General features: G+C 32.1%; 4 protein-coding genes across 4 annotated transcripts; 2 read left to right on the plus strand and 2 right to left on the minus strand.

Annotated features, from left to right (window-relative positions):
- The first annotated feature begins 6,892 nt into the window (after nt 1-6,892).
- On the plus strand, nt 6,893-11,502 carry LOC123883631 (calcium-dependent protein kinase 10). Its single transcript, XM_045932524.1, has 7 exons — nt 6,893-8,119; nt 8,598-8,741; nt 8,841-8,993; nt 9,459-9,574; nt 9,678-9,845; nt 10,309-10,539; nt 10,765-11,502. Exons 1-7 carry the CDS (start codon nt 7,462-7,464, stop codon nt 10,936-10,938), a joined length of 1,644 nt encoding a protein of 547 aa, XP_045788480.1. The 5' UTR covers nt 6,893-7,461; the 3' UTR covers nt 10,939-11,502.
- Nucleotides 11,503-13,373: 1,871 nt separating this feature from the next.
- LOC123886889 (F-box/kelch-repeat protein At3g06240-like) lies at nt 13,374-14,519 on the plus strand. Its single transcript, XM_045936162.1, has one exon. The coding sequence runs from the start codon at nt 13,374-13,376 to the stop codon at nt 14,517-14,519; it is 1,146 nt and encodes a 381-aa protein (XP_045792118.1).
- A 3,767-nt stretch (nt 14,520-18,286) lies between these two features.
- On the minus strand, nt 18,287-19,462 carry LOC123886890 (F-box protein At1g53790-like). Its single transcript, XM_045936163.1, has 2 exons — nt 18,961-19,462; nt 18,287-18,858 (listed from the first exon to the last, which is right to left on the minus strand). The coding sequence occupies exons 1-2, from the start codon at nt 19,460-19,462 to the stop codon at nt 18,287-18,289; spliced, it is 1,074 nt and encodes a 357-aa protein (XP_045792119.1).
- Nucleotides 19,463-20,726: 1,264 nt separating this feature from the next.
- LOC123886891 lies at nt 20,727-21,362 on the minus strand. Its single transcript, XM_045936165.1, has 2 exons — nt 21,137-21,362; nt 20,727-21,001 (listed from the first exon to the last, which is right to left on the minus strand). Exons 1-2 carry the CDS (start codon nt 21,360-21,362, stop codon nt 20,727-20,729), a joined length of 501 nt encoding a protein of 166 aa, XP_045792121.1.
- Between the last annotated feature and the right edge of the window lie 5,450 nt (nt 21,363-26,812).

Genomic DNA, 26,812 nt, shown 5'->3' on the forward strand with positions numbered 1-26,812 from the left:
TGATAATGGTTCTGATAGAAGAAAACAAATTTTTGTTTTGGGGTGTGAAGGGGGCAGTGTCTACAAATGAACTCAAAAGAAGTTGAAACAAGAAGACACAATATCCTGAAAATGTGAATGTCCATTTAGCTGACGTAGTTATTTTTTGGTGAATAAAGAATAAAAACTTATTGTTATATGTGGAAAACACAACTATCATATGAAGTTAAAGTTAGAAGGTCATATTGTTGTTGATCGTTTGAATCAGGATGAAAATAATCCTGTTTTTTTAGATGACAAAGAATTTGGTAGTTTAACCCATCAGATTTTATCTATCGGTAGGTGTAAAAATAATAAAAAAAATTAGGAGGGGTATAGGGATACATTTTAGCCAACCAGATTTTATCTCCTAATAAGATGCCACCAAATTTTATCTTTCGTAAGAATTTTTAGAGGCATCATTGGAAATTTAGAGGGTTATATTAGCAGTGAGGGAGGGACGAAGAGCTGTCGTCAAATGAATTTAATTAGAATGATTTATTTTGAGCAAATTTGTGTTTGAAAAAGTTATTTTCCTTTTTTTTATTATAAAAAGGTTAATTTTGATTTTTTATTGGACGTATACCACGCAGGTGCACTGTGTTTTTCAGTGAAAGATAAAAGGATATTTGTTGTTAAGAAGTCCCACATCGATTGCGAGATGGCCTGAATGTGTGTTTATAAAGTGAGAGCAATCCTCACATTACAAGCTGGTTTTGTAAGGATGAGTTAGGCCAATACCCAATTCAAAGATGGTATCAGAGTCTCTCCATGATCCGTTGAGCCACCTATTATTAGGTTTTCACTATCAGATCACCCACCGTTTATATTCACGCATCAAGCCAATAGTATGTGATTTTGTAAGACCGAATATAAGATTTGTATCAAAAAGTTCTACTTCCACTTGTAATTACAATGATGACATTTGCTTCAATTTTAAAAGTAAAATGAATGATTGTCTATAAATTACTCAAAGACATTTTCTTGTATGACCAAATTGTATCTTTTAATTTTAATCAGTGTAAGGTCCAAATTTTCATTCTTAATTATTGTTAGAGACTTAAAAAATCGTCTCTTTTTTACTGTGGTTCAAGTAGAAACTAAATTGTTTTATTTTTTAGAGACTAAAATTACCTCTAAGCTTTTAATGAACCAAAATTAGTATTACCTTTTTTTCTAAAGGATAAAATTAATCTTTATTCTAAGAGAAAAACTTATCTTATATAAATTTTTGATAAATATAGTGACTAGTATATTAAGCAACTGTCAAATTTTGTACGAATAATATACTAACAAAAAAAAAAACATAAATCAATCTTCATTCTAAAAAAATTGTTTTTTAAAGTTGATCAATTTTATTGGGGACGTGTGAGCTGTGCATCCTACTTTGTTTATTTTATGCATATATCATCATCGAACACAACACAACACAATCATTTGTGTAACATGGCTTTTTGGCTTTTTTTTTTTTGCCTTTTCACTTGAAAAAACTATTGGTCTTACTGGAAAGTCATGCCATGCAGGTCCATAACATATCGTTTCTACGTTCAATGGAGACTTTATAATTTCCATCATTATTCTGTATATGCCTTTGGAATAATAATATACTCCTATTATATATCTTGTCTTGTGTCTTGATATAGTATAAAACTAACATACATTACATAGAGAGTATGTGTTTTTTTTTTTTTTTGAATAATATATTATACTAGTATGCTCTTAGTATACTTTCACTTCTTTCGTTATGAGTAGGTACTCAGAAAATTTGATTATTGTCTTACACTCTTATGTGTATGGAAAAAATATAGTTATAAGATGAAAATTCATCTTATGCACTTCACAAATTTTCGATAAAAATTATCACTAATATACAATTTTCGTACATATATCATAAGAATCTAAAAAAATACTTGCAATTCTCTCTAGATAATAATATATATGGATATGGATGTCAATTTTGGAGTAGACCTTGGTCAGGTTAGTATGATGGTTGCCTCCACCTGTATCCTGATTTGTTGATGTATTTTGTAAAGGGTTGGAACACCTAATATACAAAGACTATATTATATGTACTACCATATCGATTTTTTAAATAATATACTACTACTTCTTCTATTGATACTTTCAAACTTTAGACTTTAGGGTGCAATAAAAAAGTGGTATATATATGTAATAGATTCAATAATTTATTGTAAGACATTGAGTGCATCGAATAATACAAAATAAGAAAATGATCCACAAGAATAAGATAGAAGTGAAATTGAAAGGTACAAGAAGAAAGGTACTCTTTTTTTTTTTTTTTAAGGCCGATGAATTTTACAATAATAAAATTGATGATTAGTCGGCTTGGAAGGATATTGACTTAGAGATTTATAGAGCTAATGAATGTGTCGATTGACTTGCAAAGACCAATACCTCTTGTGATGACACTTTGAAGTTTTGGATTAATTGTCTCCCTCAACTCAGTCTCGTGTTGATGGTTGATCTTGTGGGTATTAGCGTATGTTATGAGAATTGTTCGAAATATGCAACTTAATCAAAGTTATATTGAGATGGATTCCTCTATTATTGCCGCAGTTGCTCCATAGAAACATTTTCATTGTCAAACATAAAAACACAACAAAAAAATGTTAACTAGTATCTCTGATAGTTATACGGAAGTAAATATAATAAAAATATTTTAAACTTTATGTAGTTAAATTCTTAAAAGTATAAAAGATATATTATTTTTAATATAAAATTTACTTATTTTATTTCCTTAACTTAGTACGTACTTCTATATTGGACTAGGTCTTAAACTTGGTTTTTTTAATTTTATTTTATACGAATTTAGTAACTTGTTTTTTGCGTCAAAGGATGAGCCGTTTTTTCCACCAAAAACAAAGCAAGGGCTGCTTTTGACTTTGGGGAGAAGAAAATAGTGATATCCAATTCCAAATACAGTTTGCAACCTTTCACAATAGAGAAAATTTAACTTAACTATTATATATTTTTTTAATGAGAGAAAATAATAATAATTTGTTGACCTAGTAGAAGGAATAAAATTTCTCCCAACATTTTAAAAATTAGACCGGATTGAAAATCAACGAAGCTTATAGTTATAGACCAAAGAACAAAGGTTCAATTGGTGGAGTTAGTGCAATTTTTAAGGTAAATGCTTCTTAAAGTGAAATTCCATCGCGAAAACCTCACAAATGTTATGGCGGTGACATCTACTTATTTACCTTAATTAATTTAAATTATTTTTAATAAAAAAAAACTCATTTTCTCTCTTCAATCTCACCCTCCTTTCATCTTCAATCTTCAACCATCCATGACTTAGTTTCTTTCTCAGTTTGTTTGAAAGAACCATATATTGTATATGATGATGGATGGGGTATTGAAAGTGAAGATTCTAATAACAATTTGAGTTTCTCTTTGTATTTTATCTAGGGTATCGGTTGAGATGACTGAGAATTTGGATGCAATAGAAAGAACACAACAACAAAAAAACAACTAAATTAAATTTAGGGGGAGGAAATCCCCATTGAATTAGCAAGAAGATACTATGTAGAAAGAAGAGTTAGACACTGCCTCCAAGAGATCATGTCCCCTCTAATCCTGCTCCATGTTTAGCTAACCAGTCCGCACAACTATTGTCTTCCCTCAAGGAATGATGAAAAAGACAAGAGCCAATGATAATCAATGAACCCCTTGATGAGGTCAATAACAGGTGTGTAAACGTGAGTTATAGGAACTCCATCCTGAATAAAACCCAAAGCCGATTGACAATTCGATTCATATTCAACATGTCGAAAACCATTATTCCAAGTCATCTAAAGGTCATGTAAGATCGCTTGCAACTTTGCATTTATATTTGTAGTGATACCACAACTGTCCGAGAAATTCTATAACCAATTAGCATTAGTGTCTCGGATTAAACCTCTGAAACCAAAGCGTCCCAGATTACCATGAGAGCTACCTTCAACATTTAATTTAACGGCTGAACTTGTGGAAGGTTTCCAAACTATCATATGAGTTTTCTTGTGAGTGTTGGTCAAACCAAAACACCTAACAATTACTTCATGCCGAGAATTAATGAAATTCAAAATTTTCAGTTTGCCCACAAGTTATTAGAAACCCACAAGTTATTAGAAAAAAAAACTCTTCATTGTGACCCTCATTGTATTTAAAAAAAGGAAAATGCTAAATAGTGGCTTCGGGCATTATTTAAGGAATCAAATATAGTAACACGTCATTGATACTTGTGCAGTCAATTTCTCAAAAGTTTAAAATATATTATTTTCAATTTAAAACTTCATTTTTTTGGTTTTCTTAACCAGTGCTCCGGAACACCGATTAGCATACCCTTAAAAAAATATAAACTTATTTCTTCAAAATTCTTTCCTCCTAAACTCTCTCGCAAACACATAAGGGTCTGTTTGGTTCGAGGGTTTTGGAGGGGAGGGAAGGGGAGGTGAGGGGATATTTTAAATTAATTGTGTTTGATTCAATTTTTAGGAGGGGAGGGGAGCAAAATACCTCAAAATCCCAATTTTTGCTTCCCCCCAAATTGAGGGGATTTGGAGGGGAGGGGAGGGAAGGAGAAAGATATCATTACCATTTTAATTATTTTGACATAATTGTCCTCATAATTATTTTAAAATGCCAAAATTATCCATTTTTTAGTTCTAATATTTTTTTTTCAAACTTTTTTTGATTGTTACGCATGTCTTTTTACATTCATAAACTGTTGTGCTAATTTTTTTTTATTACATTGTTATCTTGTTCATATAATTTTTTAATTAAAATTCATCACCTCCCCTCCCCTCCCCTCCCCTTCCTTCTTTTGAACCAAACATATGGGTAAATACAAATTTCACCTCCCCTCCCCTCACCTCCCTTCACCTTCATTAAAATACCTCCCCTTCCCATATGTTGAACCAAACAGACCCTAAAACTTGACCCGTAAATAATGCAAATACACCTAACACCTCCCACTATCGGAAGAAAAAAGCCACAAATTCGTTTTTTGTTCTAAATTCCAATTCCAACACTTTACCTTATTTGTTCTTCCATTGACCAGGAAGATATTCCAAGCATAGTATTCAATTCATTCTTCGGATTGGAGTGCTCACATATGTCTGGTTGACCAATTCTCTAGTAGTACTAATTACTAATTTATTTATCGTTTTTGACAAAAAATAGTACAGTACGATGTACTAACAAAAAAATTGTTACATTTGGGTCACATAGGATTAATTAATCAGAAACACACAGTCTTGTATTTCATAGATTTGCTTTCGTAAAACATAAAAAAGTTTTTCTTAAAATAAACCTTTTAATGTTGTACAAGCATATGGACCTAATTAAGCTAAGGGGCAGGCCAATGAGATTGACTATTGACCCTTAAGAACAGAGTGAAAAGAAGGGAGCACCACAATTTTATTATCCACACTGTGACTAACCACAACAAATTAATATAGAAATGTATCTAGTTATCAATCGAGAAAAATAAATGTTAAAATAATAGTATAATAATTCCTGTATGTCAAAAACAATTACAGGAATAAAAAAGAATATGTATATCTATGACTTCTGTTTTTTGGGATGGGTTTGCTTCAATTGGTGGTGTGGAGGGATGAGTTTAACCCTTGAGAATTGAATTTAGTAATTTAAAATTTGCACGCGAAATAAGTAAAATTCGATAAAAAATTGTTACCACTAAAAATCGAATTCAATTTTTTTTATAGTTGCATTTTTTAATCAAGCCAAATTTAGAATTTGCAAAGTCTAGTTTGCTTATTTATGTCCCTAAATACCATTTAGAAACATATAAGTTAGCAGTTCATTATTACTTTACTTAGTAAACTTAGTCATTGTTTTATATTTGTTCACGAAAAAGAACTACAATATAAACAAATATTTCATTATGATTATTTTTAAAAAAAAAATTTATATAGATTTTCTCCGTTAGAACTATTTTTGTTAAAGAGAAATGATTCCCTCTCGTGAAATTTCCTCATATGTACTTCTATATTGAGCGATATCTTCACGTTTAAAATTTATTTTTATTATTTAAATTTTCTTATTTTTTATTTTAGTGTGGCTTAGATTTCATTGCATCTCTCGTTTTACCGGAGAGGATCAAGTCTCCTTTTTAAAACACACTAAATATAGATGTAGATAAAATTTTCAATTAAAATTTAAATATTTGTGTTGTAAGAATCTAACTTCTTCGACTCACTAAATTCAATTGATGAAATAAAACATATTCTCTGATAAACTGTTCAATATTCCTGCATTTTTATTTCAGATATCTCTACTATCACATTTGACACTCTTTTTTTTTTTTTTTTTTGAAGAAGTATCACATTTGACACTACTTTACAATTGAAGAATAAACCCCTTAAAAAATCGCAAACATCTTATTCTCATGTGAATCATATACACACACCGCATAATAACATGAATGCTCATCCCATTTATTTGATTTTTGTTTTTAAGAGTGGGAGTAAAAGCGTTTCTAAATTAATTTTTAAGGATAACTTAACAGTTTGTAACGACAAGAGAGGTATATGTCAAATGATAAAATAAAACTGATGAGTTATAGAGTCAGAGAGTTTAATGTATTTTTTCTAGTTATTTTAGTAAATTGATAACTTTTTATCCTCATATCTAATATATATTATATTAAACTTTACTCACTTCTCTAATTACCAGATTTTTTTCTAAGAATAGGAGTATTAAGGAGAAAAACACAGGTAAGTATTTTCTATACTTTATTTATACAGCCCCCCACCCAATAAGATCAAAATGAGAAAGGAAGCTTCCAACGCCACGCAATTATCCAATTCAAGCATACATTACACAAGTACAACCCTTTCACACATTCATACAGCTCAATTTGTTCCTTTTTTAAGTTGTTAAATTAAAACGGTCCAATTCTAACCAAAATAAATAAATTAAAAAATCTTTATAGATTATTCATTTATTTTTCCTTTTTCATAATTATATTATTCCTTTTATTAATTTCATTTTTTTCCTTTCATTATCATCTATAATAATAAAAAAATACATTTCATTTGGTAGTAAAATAATAATAGCTGTGTTCCTCTTGTGCTCAATTACGTTGTTTATAAAATTTAGCCGTTTCAAAAAAAAAATAGTAATTGTATTTTTCTTTTTTGACTCACAAAAGTAGTTGTTATGGTCAAAATAAGCTTTTTTCACAAAAGAAAAAAAAAAAAGCAATAAGCTCAGAAATTTAGACTTTTTCTCCTTCACATTTCACAACTCTTCACAGTTCACACGCCAACCAAACATTTCCCATTTTTTTCCGTCACCGGAAAACTCACCGCCGGCGAACTAGTCCACTTCCAGTTTCTTCAATTTCATGGTGTAACTGTGTAAAATAATTATCATAATCATCATAATTATCATAATTTAATTTCCATTTCAAACATGGGGAATTGCAACACGTGTATAAACTCAGACGCAACTGAGTCAACCGGAAAAGCAACAACCGAGTCGAACCGAGTCGGAAGAAAAGCAAGAAAAACAAAACCAAATCCATACACAGAACAATCGTTAACTTCAGGAGCAGCGATTAAAGTTCTAAAAGAATCAAATCAAAGAAATCGAATTGGAGACAAATATGTTTTAGGTCGTGAGCTAGGTCGTGGTGAATTCGGCATAACATATCTTTGTACAGACAAAGAAACGAAAGAGGAACTAGCTTGTAAGTCAATTTCAAAGAGGAAATTAAGAACAGCTGTTGATGTTGAAGATGTTCGGCGTGAAGCGGCGATTATGGCGACGTTGCCGGAACATCCTAATGTGGTGAAGTTGAAAGCTACTTATGAAGATGATGAAAATGTTCATCTTGTTATGGAGTTGTGTGAAGGAGGAGAATTGTTTGATAGGATTGTTGCGAGAGGGCATTATAGTGAACGTGCTGCAGCTCATGTTGCTAGGACTATTGCTGAAGTTGTTAGGATGTGTCATGTTAATGGTGTTATGCATAGAGATCTTAAACCTGAGAATTTTCTTTTTGCTAATAAGAAAGAAAATTCTGTTCTTAAAGCTATTGATTTTGGTCTCTCGGTTTTCTTCAAGCCCGGTATTCTAATAGTTTTAATCGTTTCTATTGTTAATTGTTAATTTTTTTTTGATCAAGTTGTTAATTGTTAATAAATAGTTGTTTATGAGGTTATTCACATGGTTATGGTTAATTCAATTTATTTTAAAGTTTGAATTGTTTGGATTGTACTCAAGTTCTATCCCTGGTTAGGACAATCAATTATCATATATGATATACCCTTTTAGAAGGATCCTTTTTCCCCGGGAACCAAAGAATTTAGAATGAATAAAAATTAGTAATTTATTGCAAAGTTCGAATTGTTCGGGTAGTACTTGAGTTGGATCCGTAGTTGGAACAATCGACTCTGGATTACCATGGTCCCGTTTCTCGAGAACCATTTTCTCAGAAATGAGAGGGATAAGAACAAATAATAAATGTTAATGTGGTTCTGTAGTGTTTATGTTTTTTGGGGTGATTAATGAATTGTGCTGATGATTTTTTTTTTGTTAATGAATAGGGGAGAGATTTTCGGAGATTGTGGGGAGTCCTTACTATATGGCACCGGAGGTTTTGAAGAGGAATTATGGTCCAGAGGTTGATATATGGAGTGCTGGGGTGATTTTGTATATTTTGTTATGTGGGGTGCCTCCGTTTTGGGCTGGTACTGTTTTTTTTTTCTGGTTACTTGTTGTTTTGGTTGGGTGAGTGGTTATTGGTTAACTTGTGTGCTGAGATTTTTGGATCATTTTGTTGAATGCAGAGACGGAACAAGGTGTTGCTTTGGCAATTTTGAGGGGAGTAATTGACTTCAAGAGGGAGCCTTGGCCTCAGATTTCTGACAGTGCTAAGAGTCTTGTGCGTCAGATGTTGGAACCTGATCCTAAAAAACGCTTGACGGCAGAACAGGTGCTTGGTAAGTAAGCCTGTTCTCTGTGCTTTCTGTTGTAAGTAGGATTGTGTGTGCTCTACTGACTACTAGTGACCCACTTGGTGGCTGAACTTTGTGGTAAATTTATATTTACGATATAGTCATTCTTTCTTTCTGGGTCTCGTCTTAGCCAAAATAGTAGTAGACAGTGGACACTGAGCTGAAGATCATCTTGTGAGTTTATAATGAATTCTGTGATGAACTGTTTCAGTGTTCACCTTAGTCTTGGCTGCTACATATCTACTTTCTGCCAGTAATTTCAGTAACCAACATTGGTTTCATCTTTCATGACAAAATCTTACATGTATTAGGATTTTAAAATTCGGTGGAGGAACTCATAAGCAGGAAGCCCTTAGTTATAAACATTCTTTTAATTTTGAGCCTCTATAACTTGGCTGGCTGAACTTTGCATCAAGTTTGTATATTTACTGTCCTTAATTATGGTTGCAGAACATCCTTGGCTACAAAATGCAAAGAAAGCTTCAAACGTACCATTAGGAGATATTGTGAGGACAAGGCTTAAGCAATTCTCCTTGATGAATAGATTCAAAAAGAGAGCTCTCCGGGTTAGCATCTATTTTGGTTTATGCATATTTGTTGAGTTGAGTTCTATTTATAAGTAGTAAGTTTAAATGTTGGTATTTGAATTTCTTTAAATGAATAATACAGGTAATTGCACAACATTTATCTCTTGAAGAAGTAGAAATAATCAAAGACATGTTTACGTTGATGGATACTGACAAAGATGGCAGAATAACATATGAGGAACTGAAGGCTGGTTTGCGGAAAGTTGGTTCACAACTGGCTGAGCCAGAGATAAAGTTGTTGATGGACGTGGTAAGCTTCTGTAAAATTTATCTCATTACTAGTGTAATTGATCTATATAATTTCAGTTATTTGATTGTCACTATATTATTTGACAATCCAATGGAGCTTGTTCGAACCATTTTTTGGTCTTCTGTTGCAAAGTTTCTTCTTTGTTTGACTCATATTGCACAGTTTCTTAAAAGAGCGAGCAGTTGTACACTTTTGTAATGTACATGCTGTGGTCTCCAGGAATGGAGATTTTCTCTTTCTTATTTAACATGTTGTGTGCCTGCTTAACACGTGTAATATAAACGCGTCTGAATTAGTTTTGGGCTTTGTGTTGCCCAAAACTATACATAGCAGAAAACAAGCACCGTCTTTGCAAAAGGAACATTCATTGATTTGCCATTTATTCCCTCGTGTCAAGTGTACGAGTAAATATGTAATAAAATTCTGTGTTTTGAGGATGTTTTCTTTGTTGTCAATTGTTTAGGCTGATGTTGATGGGAATGGAGTGCTTGACTATGGAGAGTTTGTAGCTGTTACAATTCACTTGCAAAGAATGGAGAATGACGAGCATTTCCGCAAAGCATTCAAGTTTTTTGACATAGATGAGAGTGAGTATATTGAGTTAAGTGAACTAGAAGCAGCATTAGCAGATGACTTAGGAGAAACTGACTCTAATGTACTGAATGAAATCATGCGAGAAGTTGATACTGACAAGGTTTGGCTTTCATTCTCACGATTCATTGCTTTATTTTCCCTTCTGCAGGTTCTTTCTTTTTGTTACACTGCCATTGCAACAAAATCAAAAGCAGATATGCTAGAGCTTTTCTTAAAAATTGATTTGTTCATTTGATAATACAATTATTTCCTGCTTCTCCTGTACTCCCCACATTTTTCTCCACAAGTCTTTAGAATAATTTTTCAATTTTCTGTTTTCTCACAGGATGGTCGCATCAGTTATGATGAGTTTGTGGCCATGATGAAAACGGGAACTGATTGGAGAAAAGCATCCAGGCAATATTCTAGAGAAAGATTCAAGAGCCTGAGCATAAACTTGATGAAGGACGGCTCGCTGCAGCTTCATGACGGGATAAGTGGTCAAGCTGTTGTGGTTTGAGTATATAAGTTATTTCTTTCTTTAACATTGGTGCTCACTCAGTTTCCTTTTTTCATCCACTACTCATTATTCTTGAAAGTATGCTTTGTGTAATCTCTCCATAAAATCTAAAACCAATCCAGTTTCTGGAGTGTACTGATCATCTTGAGTTGGACTTCGATAGTTAGTTTTCTCAGCTGGCTTGGTGTTGGATGGTTGAAGCATACGCGTTGGAGGATTGCATACTAAAGATTGTTTTATAACTTGTCGGTAAATAAATTGTGGAGGGCTGGAGACACATGCTGCAGACCTCAAAATGTCACATATATACATATTCATTGTATACTTATGTAATGTTTGATGATTTCATTGATAAATGTGGTTTTTCTAACTGTTATCGGCAGAAACCAGTCAGGGTTTGTCTCATTTGCGGTGCGAGCTTCTAAGGAAGTTTCTTTACCTGCAAGTTAAAGCAGTTTTACTTTGTCATAGGGATTAGTCCTGGCTTTGGGCCAAGGAATACTTTGGTTCAACCAAAAATTTCACTTTGTTTGTAAAAAATGCAGAATTTCTTGGTTTTTTTTTTCTCTTTTCCTTCTAAGTTATCACCTGTGTTTACATGCTCTTCCATTTTATGCCATTGTCCAAGCAAAATGAAGAATGAAGAGAAAGAGAAACATTAATAACCATATTTTTATGTTTCATTCTTGTAATCATTTGTCATATGATATCAAATGCAATTGTGAAGATGCCAAAGCTGTATGTATCAGACTTTAGAAACGTTTTTAGGAGTTAAAATATGAGCACTACTGTTACTCTCTAGTCTCTAGTAATACATAAGAACACAGCAATGCACGAAACTAAAACAATAAACAAAAAATCATTCATTGACAGCTTAGACATTTGTATATGTTTTAAATTAGTTAGATTCGTTGACACCAGATGTCAAACTTTATTTTGACACCAAATCCTAACCCTTAATTTAAGTTGATCCAAAGGTTTACAATCATCCACTTAAAAAGTTCGGAAGTAATTTGTCCTCTTTTACCTCTTTGTTACCAAATAATTGGGATATCCTTCCTTATCTATCTTTCTCCACGTGAACCCTTTTCAACACTCTGGTTGACATGAGCATTACCCCTTTGGACGCCCAAGATCCTGTCATCAAGCATGTTTCCCTCACAAAAAATTATCCTAGAATCCAATGATCGATATCAATGTTTTATCCATCCCTGTTTCTCATCACCGCTGATAAAATTTAAGTAAATTAAACTAATTTATTGGGGTGCCAAAAAGAATTCATAGTTTCATACCAGCAATTCTTCATGATTTTTCTCCACTCGAGACCTCGCAATTGCAGATACAATACATGTCAATGCATATCCGTCATATTTTTATTTTATTTGAGAGAGAGTGTGATTAAATAAATCTGGGATTTGTAAAAAAAAAAAATATTGGGATATTGTCCTGAAGCCCTACGGAAAAATATAAGTGAATAAAGATTAACCTTTGAATGAAAGGAAATTAACGGTTTATATTTGATGTCAAAATAAAGTTTGACACCTGGTGCTAACAGATCTAACTCGTTTTAAATAATTGAAAAACAATACAAACCAATAAAATTATTAGACTATTATTGTATTTGATTAACAATAATTATATTTGATTAGTAATAACTATATTTGATTAATAATAAATTATGTATTATATCCTCGTGAGTTTAACTCAGTTGGCTGAAACATCACATTATATGCACAGGAGTCGAAGTTTGAACCTCGGACTCTCCACTTATGGACTTTCTATCCACTAAACTACTTTTAAAAAAAAGCTAAGTATTATATCAAAAAGATGTTTTCTCTCCCCACCCCCGTGATTCTTTTATACCCCCAATAAACCAATTTTGCCCTTGCAGAAAAATTCGGTTCACAGAAATCGAATTTTTTCTAGTGCAAATTCAACTTAAATTTCAATTTTTAGAGACCGAAATTTGTTTTAAAGGCAAAAAAAAACTCGGTTTCTACAAACCGAATTTTTCTGTAAGCACCAAATTGGAAATTCAGGGGTATAAAAGAAACATATGTATTATATATTTCTTTAAAGCGAAACGTTTATTTAATTCAATAATACTGCATAAAAAAAAAGTTTATTTAATATTAATTAATATATTTACAACATTCATACTTTTTTGTTTTTGACAAGAGGTGCCTTATATAAACATAAAAAAATATAACACATGTTTTCTTCACTCACAATATGTATATCGAGACGTGCAATAAATATTAAAAAAAGCAAAAAAATATAGTTTTGTTGTATTTTTGTTAAAAATTTGTATTTAAATAACATTTTTCCTTTGACAATTACAACATCAAAAATATATCTAAGTCAAAACTTATCCTCAGATTAGGTGGTGTAGTGAACTGAATGTGAAAACAAAAGAAACTTCAAGAACTAGTTCTATGGCAGATCTAACAACAAATGAGAAGAAGGTTAGTAGCAGTAGCTACATTCCCGATGAAATTGCATTATGTATTCTCTCCAAACTTCCTGTTAAATCTCTGAAGCGTTTTTCTTGCGTTCGCAAATCATGGTCAGTTTTATTTGAAAATTCTGATTTCTTTAACAAGTTTAGAAACAATCTTGTTTCCAAATCTGTTCCACTCTATGATGATGCTTGTTTTCTCTTTAAACGAACTATGTATGGGACTACATTTTCCTTGGGTTTGGGTGAGGATGAAATTGTATTGGATCTGAATCTTCCATCTATATTTCTAGATAATGGTAATCAATCTACTGAAATTTTAGGTTCTGCTATTGATGGCATTGTTTGTCTCTATGATTGTTTCAATCATACAACTGTAGTATTGTGGAATCCTAATACTAGAAAAAGGAAATTGGTTCCTCCTACCCCTGTTAAGAAATACCTACCTGATGGTCTAGAAAGTGCTTATTGTCTTCATGGATTTGGTTATGACTGTGTTCAAGATGATTTCAAGATCATTCTGTATGTGAATTGTGATTTACTTGTTGGAGAAGGAGAATATGACTATGACTCGTTTTGGGAGATATATAGTCTAAAAAGTAACTCTTGGAGAAGACTCAATGGTGATCATACTATTCCATTTCTTGAATCAGGTACAAAAGGTTTGGAGGTGTACTTGAATGGAATGTGTCATTGGTTGGGGTTAAAAGATGACCAAACTTATCTCGTGTCATTTAACTTGAGCAATGAAGTGTTTTTAAGCGTATTCGTAGATGAATGTGCTTCCTATTGTTACAAATTGGTGGTGTTAAATGGGTCTGTTGCTATGATCAAAAATAGGAATGATAACATGTCTTTCAACATATCAATTTTTGGTGAAATCGGTGTCAAAGAGTCGAGGATTAGACTTTTCAATGTTGGAGTTGGACCTTTGTCTTCTTCCGTTGAAGATTCTATTGCAGCTGGGAAGAAGGGCAAAATATTCTTCAAAGAAAAAGATGGTAAAGTAGTTTGTCTTGATTTAACTACTTTGATGATTGAGAAGATTGATTTTGAAAGCAATAGTTCTATCGATCAAATTGTATTTTACAAGGCAAGTCATCGTCGATTGAAGAAGCAATGAATTCATTGTTTTTTGTAGTCAAAGCTTAAAGTTTTACCCTGGAGGTTTATGAATCTAGTTACTAAGATTGAACAATAGGAAGTATAGTACTTGTTTGGCTTTTCCAGTATTATATCAATGCTTATTGCTTTATAGTTCTATTGTATGGATGAGTTCTTCTCTGTATTGAATGTCCAGTAACAACAGAATGTATGTAGAAATATCTCATATTTTAGAATATTTTGTTGATCTAATGAAAAGACTACATGTTTGAAGTTGAATACCCTCTATGGCATATATGGGGATGTTAAGTCTTCATCATATATACATGGTTTGCAGGTCCTCTTTTTAGGACTAGTTGTTCTAAATTGTATGTTTTTCGATTATTTGCATATTGTGGATATGTATCATTGATTGGAAATATACATGGTTTTACATAGTATATTGTGTAACTGCAACTTGTTTAGATGTGAATGTGATGAGATATTCTGATTTTCTGTTTATTTCATCTGTGGACTGTAGTTTAATCCTTTTCCTTTGTAACTTAGATGGTTTAGCTTCTTGATATTCTGCGATTTTTCGGGCTTTAATCTCTTCTGTTTCGCTGTCTCTTATTTATGGTATTTGACTATTTGTACATCCTCTTTTGTCTTTGGAAATTTCTCATCATTAACATTTTGAGTTGTTTTGTATTCTTTGAACATATCTTTTTCTTTAGTGTCTACTTTTCCATTATCTCTTGCCACATAGTGTTGCTCTCTATCTTAAATTTTATTCTTAGGCCTCTTGATTTTCCTTTATTTCAATCAAGTTTCCGATATATATAGTAAGATATTCCCTTTCTGATTCTGGTGAACCTTTGTACTTTTCTTTGTTACCTTCGCATAATTTATCTTTTTCTTCAACTTCAGCCTGTTGAGTGTTTCTAAAACCTTCGTGCCAATAATGGTTTAACCACTTGTTCTTCTATAGTTTCAACCTCTTTTGTGCTTTCTATGTGAGGAGTGCAATTTTCTTCTACTTCTTTTGGTTTCCTTGGATTTAAAATATCTTAATTGGTTCAGTTTGGCTAACCCGATTTCTATTTTACTTTGTGATGTTTTAACTTGCAATGTATTGTGTGTGTGTGTGTAAACTGTGATTCTATATTTGTTTGTGTTTAAACACTGAAGTTTAGTTTGCATACAGAGGAGCAAATGAATTGATTGAGTGCAGTAAGTAACTCTTTGTTAAAGTTTATAGTGCTGGTGTTGCCTATTTTTGCCTATCCTGAGTCCTACAACAAAAGAAACAGGTATAACTATTACTCATGAGAAATCAGTACTTAGGCTAACACATTATTAAATGAAGCTAGAATATATAATTTTCTATATACCTGACTTAAGTAAGTAAATGAGTTCATTTCTTGCAACAAGTTACTCAATGACAGTTTGATCTTAGGATGAAAATCACAAATGATTCAATGGAAAGACTATGTGTTTTGATTTTATTCTTTTTGGTTAAGAATAGATTGACATTAATATTTTTGTACATTTTATTGCTTAAACTTAGTGGTTTGCAGAATTTTTATTTCATTTGAAGTTCTAGTGATTTTTCTGCTTTAGTATAGTGGATTCAGCTTAGCATTATGAGACCTTCATAACAGCATGCGGAGGAGATTTTGCCTCCATCCCCGTCCCCACGGGGGAATATTTGTCCCCATCCCCACAGATCCCCAGGGTTCCCGCGGAGATCCACGGATATCAAATATTAACAAAATTTCTATATTTTTCAGTCAAATTATGACGTTAGTATGACATTATTTTTTCTGTCTTATTTTAAAAAATAAATATTTTGCATCTTTCTTTTTTAAATAATAAAAACAACACAACCAAAAAACATTGCAAAAATATTTGGCCACTAATAATCATACAAAACCTAACGGTCAAAATATTCCATAGCAAAGTATGACAGTTTCGGGAATGGACTAATAATCATACTAAAAACATTACAAAAATATTTGGCTACTAATAATCATACTAATAATAATATATAGTGTATACATGGACAGATTCGGGGAATCCGCGGGGACGAATGCTTCGTCCCCGATCCCCGCCCCAAAGTGCCTGCGGGGGGATTTTTGCCTCCATCCCCATCCCCACAGGGATAAAATCTTTGTTTTCGGAGCTCCGAACGGGGCAATCCTCGCGGGGATTCGCTTCACCAGATGCACATTGCCAACCCTAGCTACCGGGATTGTGCTTGGAGGGTATTTAATTAGCCTCGATGACTATAATCTTCTTCTGGGCAATGAAAGAAAACAAGTTCTCCCCTGTAAGAAAATGTGAAACCAGCCTAATTGGACAGTTCTTTAACTCACATATTATATCGCTGTTTTACCTTTTAAAAGCTACATACAGATTGTACACTGATAGTTTTATTAAGTTGGAATAATAATTGAATTTAAGCATATTATATATGCAATAGAAACATCACTTAAACACATATTTTTTGAACTACAGCCAATTGCAGTCATTCATTCGATGAAAATATAAAATGCTAGAACTTGTTAATTATGACCGACCTATTGACATGAATCATTTGTGATTGCTCCACCCGAATTCCTGAATTGGAAGTCGCCAGGTTGATTTGTTTTTCCGTCCGTTTTCCTGTGAACGATGAACGTGATAACACTTGAGGCCCGAGAATCATTTTACCGGGGCTCTACGGTGGACATCAAATGTTCATGCAAAAGATTTGAAGGAGGTACCATTCGCCTAAGCCCGACACGCCAAAATGGGTTGCTCGCCCGATTTAGTGGAGGTCCGAAAAAACTAGTCAAGATCCTTCGCTAAAGTGTCTCCAAATATTCGGGATCAGCCCTAATTATCCTCCTTGTAATAAAAAAATGGGACAAAAAAAAACCAATTAATCTCTCCAAGTGATTAGGATTCTTAAACAAATGATAAGGAATTTGATCTCTTGTGAGAAAATTCAATTCAAGACAATTATTTATCACTAATAAATATAACAAAATTACATCATAGATCCTTTATCATATTTATTTGTAACACTTTAGTCCTTTATATATTTTTCTATTTAGTCATTTATTTTATTTATTTGTAACATTTTAGTCCTTTATTATTATTTTTTCATTTAGGTATGATGTAGTTCCCCCCTTTCAAAGTTGAAATTCTAGAGTGGAATCTAAAATTTTAAATTGTCAGCCACATAGTATATCAGCCATTAATTAAATTAATACAACAATGTTTAAATTTTCATTTCCATATAATTAAGAAAGTTTCATTAAGTGACATACTACAAATTAACTAATAAGAATCTATGGACAATATTAAAACTGTAAATGCGGAAAAGAGCCTGGCAATTTAATGCATATGTATGCACATAATTTATTTGCTAAACAGCATAGAACCATTTGAAGCAATGCATGATGCTTTAAAAACCTAAGATGAGAACTAACGATGGAGATCAAAATTGTGATAGAAAAGCCTCATAAAAACTGTTGCATTGCATTAATCAAAATATCAAAGTATGAACCAAAATATTTTAAATCCAAAGAAACCAAAGAAATAGAAGAAAATTGCACTAAAAAATTGATAAGAATTTCAAACACAAAAATTAACAAAGAATTTCATTGATTCAAATAGTTTTTAAAAATAGAGAAATTCTTAGGTGAGTCCTCACCTAAGCACACAACCAATAAAATTCCTATTATTTATTAAAATGTTCGATCTTAGTAGACTCATAAACCTTAAGGGTAATACTTTAAACTTTGACTACAAAAACCACTAATTGTTTATTAATTCTTCAATTCGATTAGGACTTTTCTTGTAAAATACAACTTGATCAATATAACTTGTTCCTTCCAAATCAATTTCCTCAATCATCCCACTAGTTAAATCAAAACAAGCTATTTTACCACTTCTTTCTTTGGAAAAATATATATTACCCTTCTTCCCGGCTGCGATAATATGTTTAATGGAAAAAGACAAAGGTCCAACATTGAAAATTGTAGTCCGTGATTCCTTAACACCGATTTCACCTAAAATTGATATGCTGAAAGACATGGTTTTGTCATTCATTGTGATCATAGCAAGAGATCCATTTAACACAGCCAATTTGAAACAATAGGGAACATACTCATCTATGGGTATAGTGAAAAACACTTCATTGCTCAAGTTGAATGACACCACATGATACGTTTCCTCATCTTTTGTCCCTAACCAATGACATATTCCATCTAAGTACACCTCCAAACCTACCGGAGTATCGTTAAGAACTGGAATATTATCAACATTTAGTCTTCTCCAAGCGTTACTTTTTAGACTATATACCTCCCAAAAAGAATCGGGAGTATCATCTTCCCAATATTCATTATATAATAAATCACAATCCACATACATAATGACCTTGAAATCATCGTGAACATGGTCATAACCAAATCCATGAAGAAAGAAGGCACCGGTGTCATCAGGTAGTTGAAACTTAGTGGGGGTATAAGGAACAAATTTAATTTCTTGAGTATATGGGTTACACAATATTACATTTGTATGATCATCATAATCATAGAGGCAAATAATTCCATTAATAGCAGAACCTAAAATGTCAATATCTGGATTAGCATAATTAACATTGAATATAGATGGAAGATCCAAATTTAATATGATCGCCTCCTCGCCCAAACCCAAAGACAATTTAGTCTCAGGCGTTGTTTGAGGCGCTATTTGTTTAAAGAGGAGACAAGCATCATCATCGTCATAGAGTGGAATAGGTTTGGAAACAAGATTGTTTCGAAACTTGTTCAAGAAATTAAGATTTTCAAATAAAAGTGACCATGATTTGCTAGCGCAAGAGAAGCGCTTGACAGATTTAACAGGAAGCTTCGAAAGAATAGAAAATGCAATGTCGTCGCAAATATAGTCATTGCGACTAACCTTCTTCTCATTAGTTGTTGGAGTCGCCATAGAAGTAGTTCGTGAAGTTGGTAACATTAACGAACAAATGAATGCTATTTGTAAAAGAAATGGAATGCATGAATATAATTGTGAATGAATAGAGCACAAATGAAACTCTGTGATGTATATATAATAACTAATTAATGAAGCTGGAAATCGTAGTTAAGAAGAAAAAATAAAGAAAAGGATTTTCAATCAAAATTGGTAGTTACTTTTATTACAAATTTAAATTTGGAATTGTTAAGAACAAATTTAGACAAAAAAAATTTAAAAAAATTGTTGACCAAAAGTAATAGATTCTTTTACAGTTTTTTCAATTAAGGTATAAATTTATGTTTGAAAAAAATTGTGTTATTGACTGAATATTTATAAAAATTCTTTTGACCAAAATCTATAATTACTCTTATTGTGTACTGATTTGACCAAAATTTGACAAAATTTTTTTTGACCAACACTGAGCATTGTGTATTGATTGTTATTTTATTTATTTTTTAATATTATGGTATAGATTAGTTAAAACACTAAGGGCTCATTTTGATTAGCTTATTTTTGAGCTTATGCAAACAATTTATGCAGTATAAATTAAGTTTTATGCTATTTTATAAGTTCACACTAGTGAATATTGTATTTTTATAAGTTAATTTTATCATAAACTACCTTGACAAACTTATAATAATACATAAAAATTGTATAAACTGTTTGCATAAGCTCAAAAATAAGTTAATCCAAAAGGGCCCTAATTTTATTACTCAAAAGAAAAATTTGATTTTTAAAAATTATTTGATATTTTTGGTTTAGTATTCAAAAAATAATATTTATAGCAACACTTTTATAGATATATTAAGGGTCATGCTAAACGGTGTCCTATGACACTTGTTAAGGATACTAAAAATATAAATAAAAGATAAAATAAATGTTGATAAAATAACTTATTTTTACATTTTCAATGTATTGAATACACAAGTTTCAAGATAATTATTTATTTATTTATATATTTAACTAGTGCCCCAGACACTGTTTAGTATTTTTCATATATTAAAAGGGATTAATTTATAAATAAAAAATTAAAAATTAAAAAGATCCCAAACTATGAGCATGTACACAACAATATCTCATGTCCATTATGCATGTCAATTTAGTGATCGCATATAAGTTGAAAACTTGTTTTTCATACGTCGGTGCTTCGCGAAATGATTTAGTTATTTTTTTTATACAAAAGGGGCCGAAACCCAAAGAAAAGAAACTATAAAGAGTTGATTTTAGGAGTAGTTATTCACATAACATCAGCTAATAATAATGAATTTAGACTCGCAGGACATTGCTCATACACACGCATCCCCGGTTCATGGTCACACCTCAAATTAGCCAGAAGATCAACACAAGCATTTGATTCACGATAAGAGTGACAAATTTTAACCTCCCAATCCATAGCAAGTAACCTTTTAATTTCTTGAATGATTCTCCATCCAACAACACTACCATTTTTGTCGCTTTGTAGCTTTTGAACCACGACATTATAATCAATATGCAACACAATCTTTATGAACCCTTTATCGTAAGCAAATTTGAGACCATCAAAAACTCCCCACGACTATGCAAGGTAGGCATTGCACCGTCCAAGATAAAGTGAGAAACCCCCCAACCATTGACCATTCACGTTTCTAAGCAGTCCCCCACACCCACCTGAACTGCTACTACTAGCTCCATATGTATTGAGCATTATCCAATCGCCTTCCGGAGGATTCCAACCAATTTGAGCTACCGCTTTAAGACTCGCATGTGACGCTACATTTGAGTTATTTGCTTGCTTATAATGTTGAACCCAACTCATAATATGCTTCCATGGTTGACTTGGTCTAGAGCCAAAGAAAGTGACACCCCATAGCCCACACACAACACCAAGTGTCATCATTCTCTTTCCCAAGGTCTTGATTCAAATTCAAGTTGATCCAATCTTCCAAATAGCAGCTGCTCCCTTCATCAAATTACACCAAACTACCTTGGCTAGAGGACAATCCCGAAGCACATGCATGGTATCTTCTCACACAGTGATTACACCAAGAGTTTTTGGTTTGGTAACAATGTCTCAATTCACCGCATGATATTTTCGACTACCATCTTCGTCACCCCATATGAAAGCACGTCGAATCTTTTGTATCTCATTCAAACAAGCTTTAGGAATGGGGGTGGGGTGGTCATCATGGGATAGATGGGAATAGCCTCAATAACAGCCTTCGAGAGCGTAACTCTACCGGCGAAAGATAATTGTTTTGCCTTCCATCCTGATAATTTACTCTTCACTCGGCCGATTAGGTAATTGTAATCCGACCTCCTCACATCGGTTGAGAGATGATCTGACTAAGTGTTTATACCTTTTGTCCTGATAGTTAATAGAACTGATCAAGAATTTTAATAACAACATTCATTTTGTGGAATTTGCCTCCGCAAAAAGTATAGTAAATCATCCGCAAACATAGGATGTGAAATAAATGGACCATTTCTACCGGCCCTCATAGGTTTCCACTCTCCCTCATGGACTCCTTGAGTGATCAAATGAGACGGTTTATCCCTGCAAATAACAAAGAGATATGGGCATATAGGTTTGAAACTAAAGAAAAATCTAATTATTGTTGTCATTTTTAGTTTTGAAACTTTCACAAGACGACAAAAAGCAAAGACAAAGTTAACTTTTGGTTGTGAAAGAAGCAACAAAGTATAGACATCAGAACGGGAAGAGAACGGGAAGGAGGAAAGGATAACATAAATCATAATGGTATGTTTGCAAATTTGATTTATTTAATTGTAAGGACAATGCAAATTCATTAATTTGTTTTTTGTTTAAAAACGAACAATTGGTGTAACTAGTAATTTTGGAGGAGGTGTTACTAGAATAAATAGATAGTATTTGCAACCACTTTTCTTTTAAGTTTTAGGTAATGTTTGGTCTAATTTTTTTTCCGCTTATTTTTCCTTACAAGTAAGAGAGTGACATGGAAAACAAAATAGAAAGTAAACTAAAGATATCCTTCGCACGTAACTGCAGAGATTAATCTCCTCGAGGTAACTTCATTTAAGAGGTTGACCTCTCCCAACAAATAATTCTCCATACACACCGACCGAGATCGAATTCAGGACCAAATCATTAAGAAACTCAAGTATATATCTACTATTTGTGTCACAGTTCCTCATTTATTTTCTGATGGAATCCATTATCAATTATCTATCATACTATGTAAGATACTCCTATAGTGCATGTCACATGTTGTTAAAGGGAAAAGAAAATATTATACGGTGCATGAAATGTCCCAACGAAAAGAGAAGAGTGTATATGATAGAGACATTGATCACAGAAAGGCACCCCCACGATTCCACTTGCATAAAGTAATTCCTTTTTATGTGGACGTTATCTCTCCATGATTTTGCTTTATAACGATTTCTTTTATATTTTCGGTCACTATTTTTATAATGAGTTTTGTCCCTATAAAATAAAATCACATGTTTTTATTTTTAAAACAAAATATTTTGTCAGAAAAAAAGTTGTTCTTAGTTCTTAATTAGCAAAATTTTGACATGTTAATGCAAATAATATTATGACATTTTTATATTCAAAATAGTCTATATTATGTTTATATATCAAGTTAAATCTATATAAGTTCATATTATGTTAAAAAAAATTTAAAAAAATGTCAAAATTTTGCGCATTATATATAAACTAAAAACAAAAGAATTTTTTTAGGATTTAATTGATATGCATCGACGGTGTAAAATAATTTTACACTGTCAACCAATACCAACCATGTTTTCCGCCACATCACCCCACTTCACCCCACTTTCTTAATATGACATGGCAAAATAATGGTTGTTTATTGGATGATGGTGTAAAATTATTTTACACCGTCGGTGCATATCAATTAAACTCATTTTTTTATAGGGATACAAATAGGTGATAATATTTTACAGGTTGAAAACTATATATATATATATATATATATATATATATATATATATATATATATATATATATATATATATATATATATATATATATATATATATATATATAAAGTAGGGAATGAAAACATATTTTTCACTTTTAGTTGTAATAAAAGTCAGAAATTCCTTAAAAAAAAAAAGAATACATTACATAGTATGAGGGGGCGATGCCACTCTAATGTGAGAGGGTGCACACTTTTAATATTTACACCTATGGTCTATATTATTTTAATTTGAACCCCTTAAAATTATTAACTTGCATCTCAGTTACAAGTTTGCTTGTTGTTTTTCTTCGATGATTTGCTTTTATTTTTTTGATGCAGTACGGAAGTATAGTTTACTAATTTAATTAATTGAATTAAATTCTCCAATTTATTTGTCCTGTTTAATTAAATTTTTTCATAAGCCCAAGCCTGGTGGGTTGTTTTAACCACACTCTACTAATTTAATTTAGTAGATATATGTTAATACACCAAGTATATTTTTTTTTAAGCACCAACTATAAATATTATACATATTAAATTGAAAGAAAAAATAATTATACTAAAACTTAGTATTCATAAGTCATAACCAAGTGATTGGACGACTCAAGTATTTAATGAGATCTATAAATCGTTTAAAAGAATTTGCGTTCATTCTTCACAGTTAAACTCCTCTATGATTACCATGATACAAATTATTAAGAGATCTACCCAAAATCGGAAGAGTTAACAAAGAAAAAATTTAGCGTGCGCACATTAATGAAATAAAATATTTTCATTTCAAGCAAAAAATTGCACCCGTTACTGCCAGTGTCACTGCATAGTAGTGTGAAATTTGAAAGTTGAAACACAGGAGTGAAAATTTCTATCAAAGAAAAAACAATGATAGGAGTGAAAAACAAAAAGGCATAAAAAAGGGAGAGTGCCACTACCTTTACTAGACAAAGCTAAAAAGTTTTTGATTTTTACCAAAAATAATTTAAAAGAAACTAAAGTCTTTGATGCCATACGACAAAGTACGGAATGTACCTTGTTGAAATGGGTGGACTGACATATCATGTGATATATGATGATTTTTGGTGGATGTTTTGGCTGGCAAATGTTGTTGTTTTGTTATATGTGGGCTTCAATCCTATTTTAAATGTATGTCGCCCAATCTAGCCTCTCACACATGTCTTTGGGACCTACCTGTTATTAAAATCGAGAGTTAAACCTAACTTACGATGAAAAATCAGCTTGTAAAATGAAAATTGTCTTTTATTTATAAACTCTTGTTTATGTCAACTCGTGTGTGACTTCTTAACACATCTCCTTATCATCTTAAAATTATAAGTTAGACCTAACTAACCCTATAAAATTAATTTTTAAGGTGGAGATTATCGCTTACTTATAAATCATTGTTTAACCTAACTCACATCTGATGTGGGACTTTTTAACATTTGTATATCACTTACTGTCTCTCTCCATTCATATACTAAATGCATAAACACAAGGCATGAGCATGCAAATCCTGACCACCGATATAAGTTTTTGTGATAAAATTCCTAGGGATTAATTGGTAGGGTTGTTCATTAATTGCTTATTCATATAACCAATCCACGTCCATATCAAAAAAATAAGTTAAACACAAAACATTGAATATATTATGATGACTTGAAACTAATTGACAGAAACAAGAAACTAATAGACCATGCACGAACGAAACAATATGGTTGATTGGTTTAGCCGTTTAAGTGATTATTTAACTCCCCTAAAAACGAGTCATTTGGGAAAATTTAAGATCAATTTTGGATGGAATAATTTTTTAGATTTTATTTATTTTACGGTTGAATTTCAGATTATCAAGAATTTAAACAGTGACGGATTTGAGCAGGCGTAAGTAGGCATGACAATGGGGCGGGGCGGGGACGGGTTTTGCCCTCCCCAAACCCAAACTCATAAAGTTCGGGTTTCCCCAAACCCATCCCAAATTCGAGCGGGGATAAAAATGATAACCCCAAACCCATACCCAACGGGGATTGGGTATCCCATCGGGTTTCGGGTATCCCCATTACGTTTCTTTCCACATGAATTTAAATTATATTTTAGTATTTTTTTATTAAAAAAAAGTTAAATGTCCAAAATTATTTTTTCTCAACAATATTTTTTAAATAAAGAAAAAAAATAGAGAAAATGGTTTGTTTAATACTCAAATTAAAATAAAAAATAAATATATGAACCTAATTTAAGAGATTGTTTAAGCGTTTCTAATTTAAAAGAGGTGAAATCTAATTTTTAGTATAAGCGGGGCGGGTTCGGGGTGGGTATCAATGTACCCATTACCCACCCCAAACCCATCTTTTGAAATCGGGAAAAACTCAAACCCGAACCCAAACTCAGTCAACTCGAGTATTCCCCGTCAAAGCGGATATGGTTTGGGTGGGTACCCGCGGGTATGAGTTTTATTGTCATGCCTAGGCGTAAGCAGGGGAATTGGCCCCCTCCTTCCCTCTTGTTCATTACCTTTCTAAACAACTATAATACTCTCCGATCCTTTTTACAAGAGACACTTCATATTTGTAAATTAATTTTATTAAACCTAAAAATGTAAAGTGTCTCTCATAAAAAATATAGATATATTAATTACCCATCGTTGTTTCTCAAAGAGCTTTACCCTAACTAATAACTATGAGCCTTATATAGACCACCAAATACAAACATGAACTAATAACAGTTGGTTATAATAGTTGACATTAGTAAGTGTGTAACATATTGTAGCTGACTTAATAAACAACTATAATTGCTTTATCTAAATGCTTGAACTGAAATTGTGTGCTTCAACTGCCTTGCATTTATATTAGTTTAAGATTTAATATAAGATTAAGATTTAAGATTTGTGGTCTGTTGGAACAAAATTGATTTAAAAATGTTTGCCCCTAAATCTATAAAGGTTTTGATGATAACAAAGTATTAATTAACAATTGGAAGGACTAAAAATTTATTTTAAGTGCGCAGATATAAGCATCATATAAGCTCTGAGTGAAGTTCAGAGGATGTGAATTCAGAAGTTCACAAGCGCTCAGAAGATGTTGGACTTCAGAAGTTACAACATTCAGAGGATGAAGTCTTCAGAACTTCTTGACTGACTACTAAGCTTCATCAAAGTCTGAAGATCTCTTTGAAAGCTGTGAAGATTCCCTTTGCTAGTCAACTCTTCTACCAATGAAGAAAAGGACCTTTCAAGCCTGATCAGTTCAGCTACTCTCGTTTTGTCTGTCCTAACTTGAGAACGTGGGTCTTCAGTTTTGTTAGCTGAATAAGGAAAGTCCACTCTGCAGTAGTCAAAGTAACTGAAACTCTTTCTTAGTTTTGGATACAACCAAACTGCATCAAGACAGACTGCTTG

Source organism: Trifolium pratense, linkage group LG5 (genome assembly GCF_020283565.1).
Source record: "Trifolium pratense cultivar HEN17-A07 linkage group LG5, ARS_RC_1.1, whole genome shotgun sequence".
NCBI lineage: Eukaryota > Viridiplantae > Streptophyta > Magnoliopsida > Fabales > Fabaceae > Trifolium > Trifolium pratense.

Coding starts and splice junctions, on each gene's coding strand:
- LOC123883631 (XM_045932524.1), top strand. CDS start 7,462: ATGGGGAATTGCAACACGTGTATAAACTCAGACGCAACTGAGTCAACC. Junction 9,575..9,677: donor TCAAAAAGAGAGCTCTCCGG/GTTAGCATCTAT, acceptor TGAATAATACAG/GTAATTGCACAACATTTATC. Junction 9,846..10,308: donor TAAAGTTGTTGATGGACGTG/GTAAGCTTCTGT, acceptor TCAATTGTTTAG/GCTGATGTTGATGGGAATGG.
- LOC123886891 (XM_045936165.1), bottom strand. CDS start 21,362: ATGACACTTGGTGTTGTGTGTGGGCTATGGGGTGTCACTTTCTTTGGC. Junction 21,002..21,136: donor AGCTAGTAGTAGCAGTTCAG/GTGGGTGTGGGG, acceptor CTTACGATAAAG/GGTTCATAAAGATTGTGTTG.
- LOC123886890 (XM_045936163.1), bottom strand. CDS start 19,462: ATGGCGACTCCAACAACTAATGAGAAGAAGGTTAGTCGCAATGACTAT. Junction 18,859..18,960: donor TCAACTACCTGATGACACCG/GTGCCTTCTTTC, acceptor AATATTGGGAAG/ATGATACTCCCGATTCTTTT.
- LOC123886889 (XM_045936162.1), top strand. CDS start 13,374: ATGGCAGATCTAACAACAAATGAGAAGAAGGTTAGTAGCAGTAGCTAC.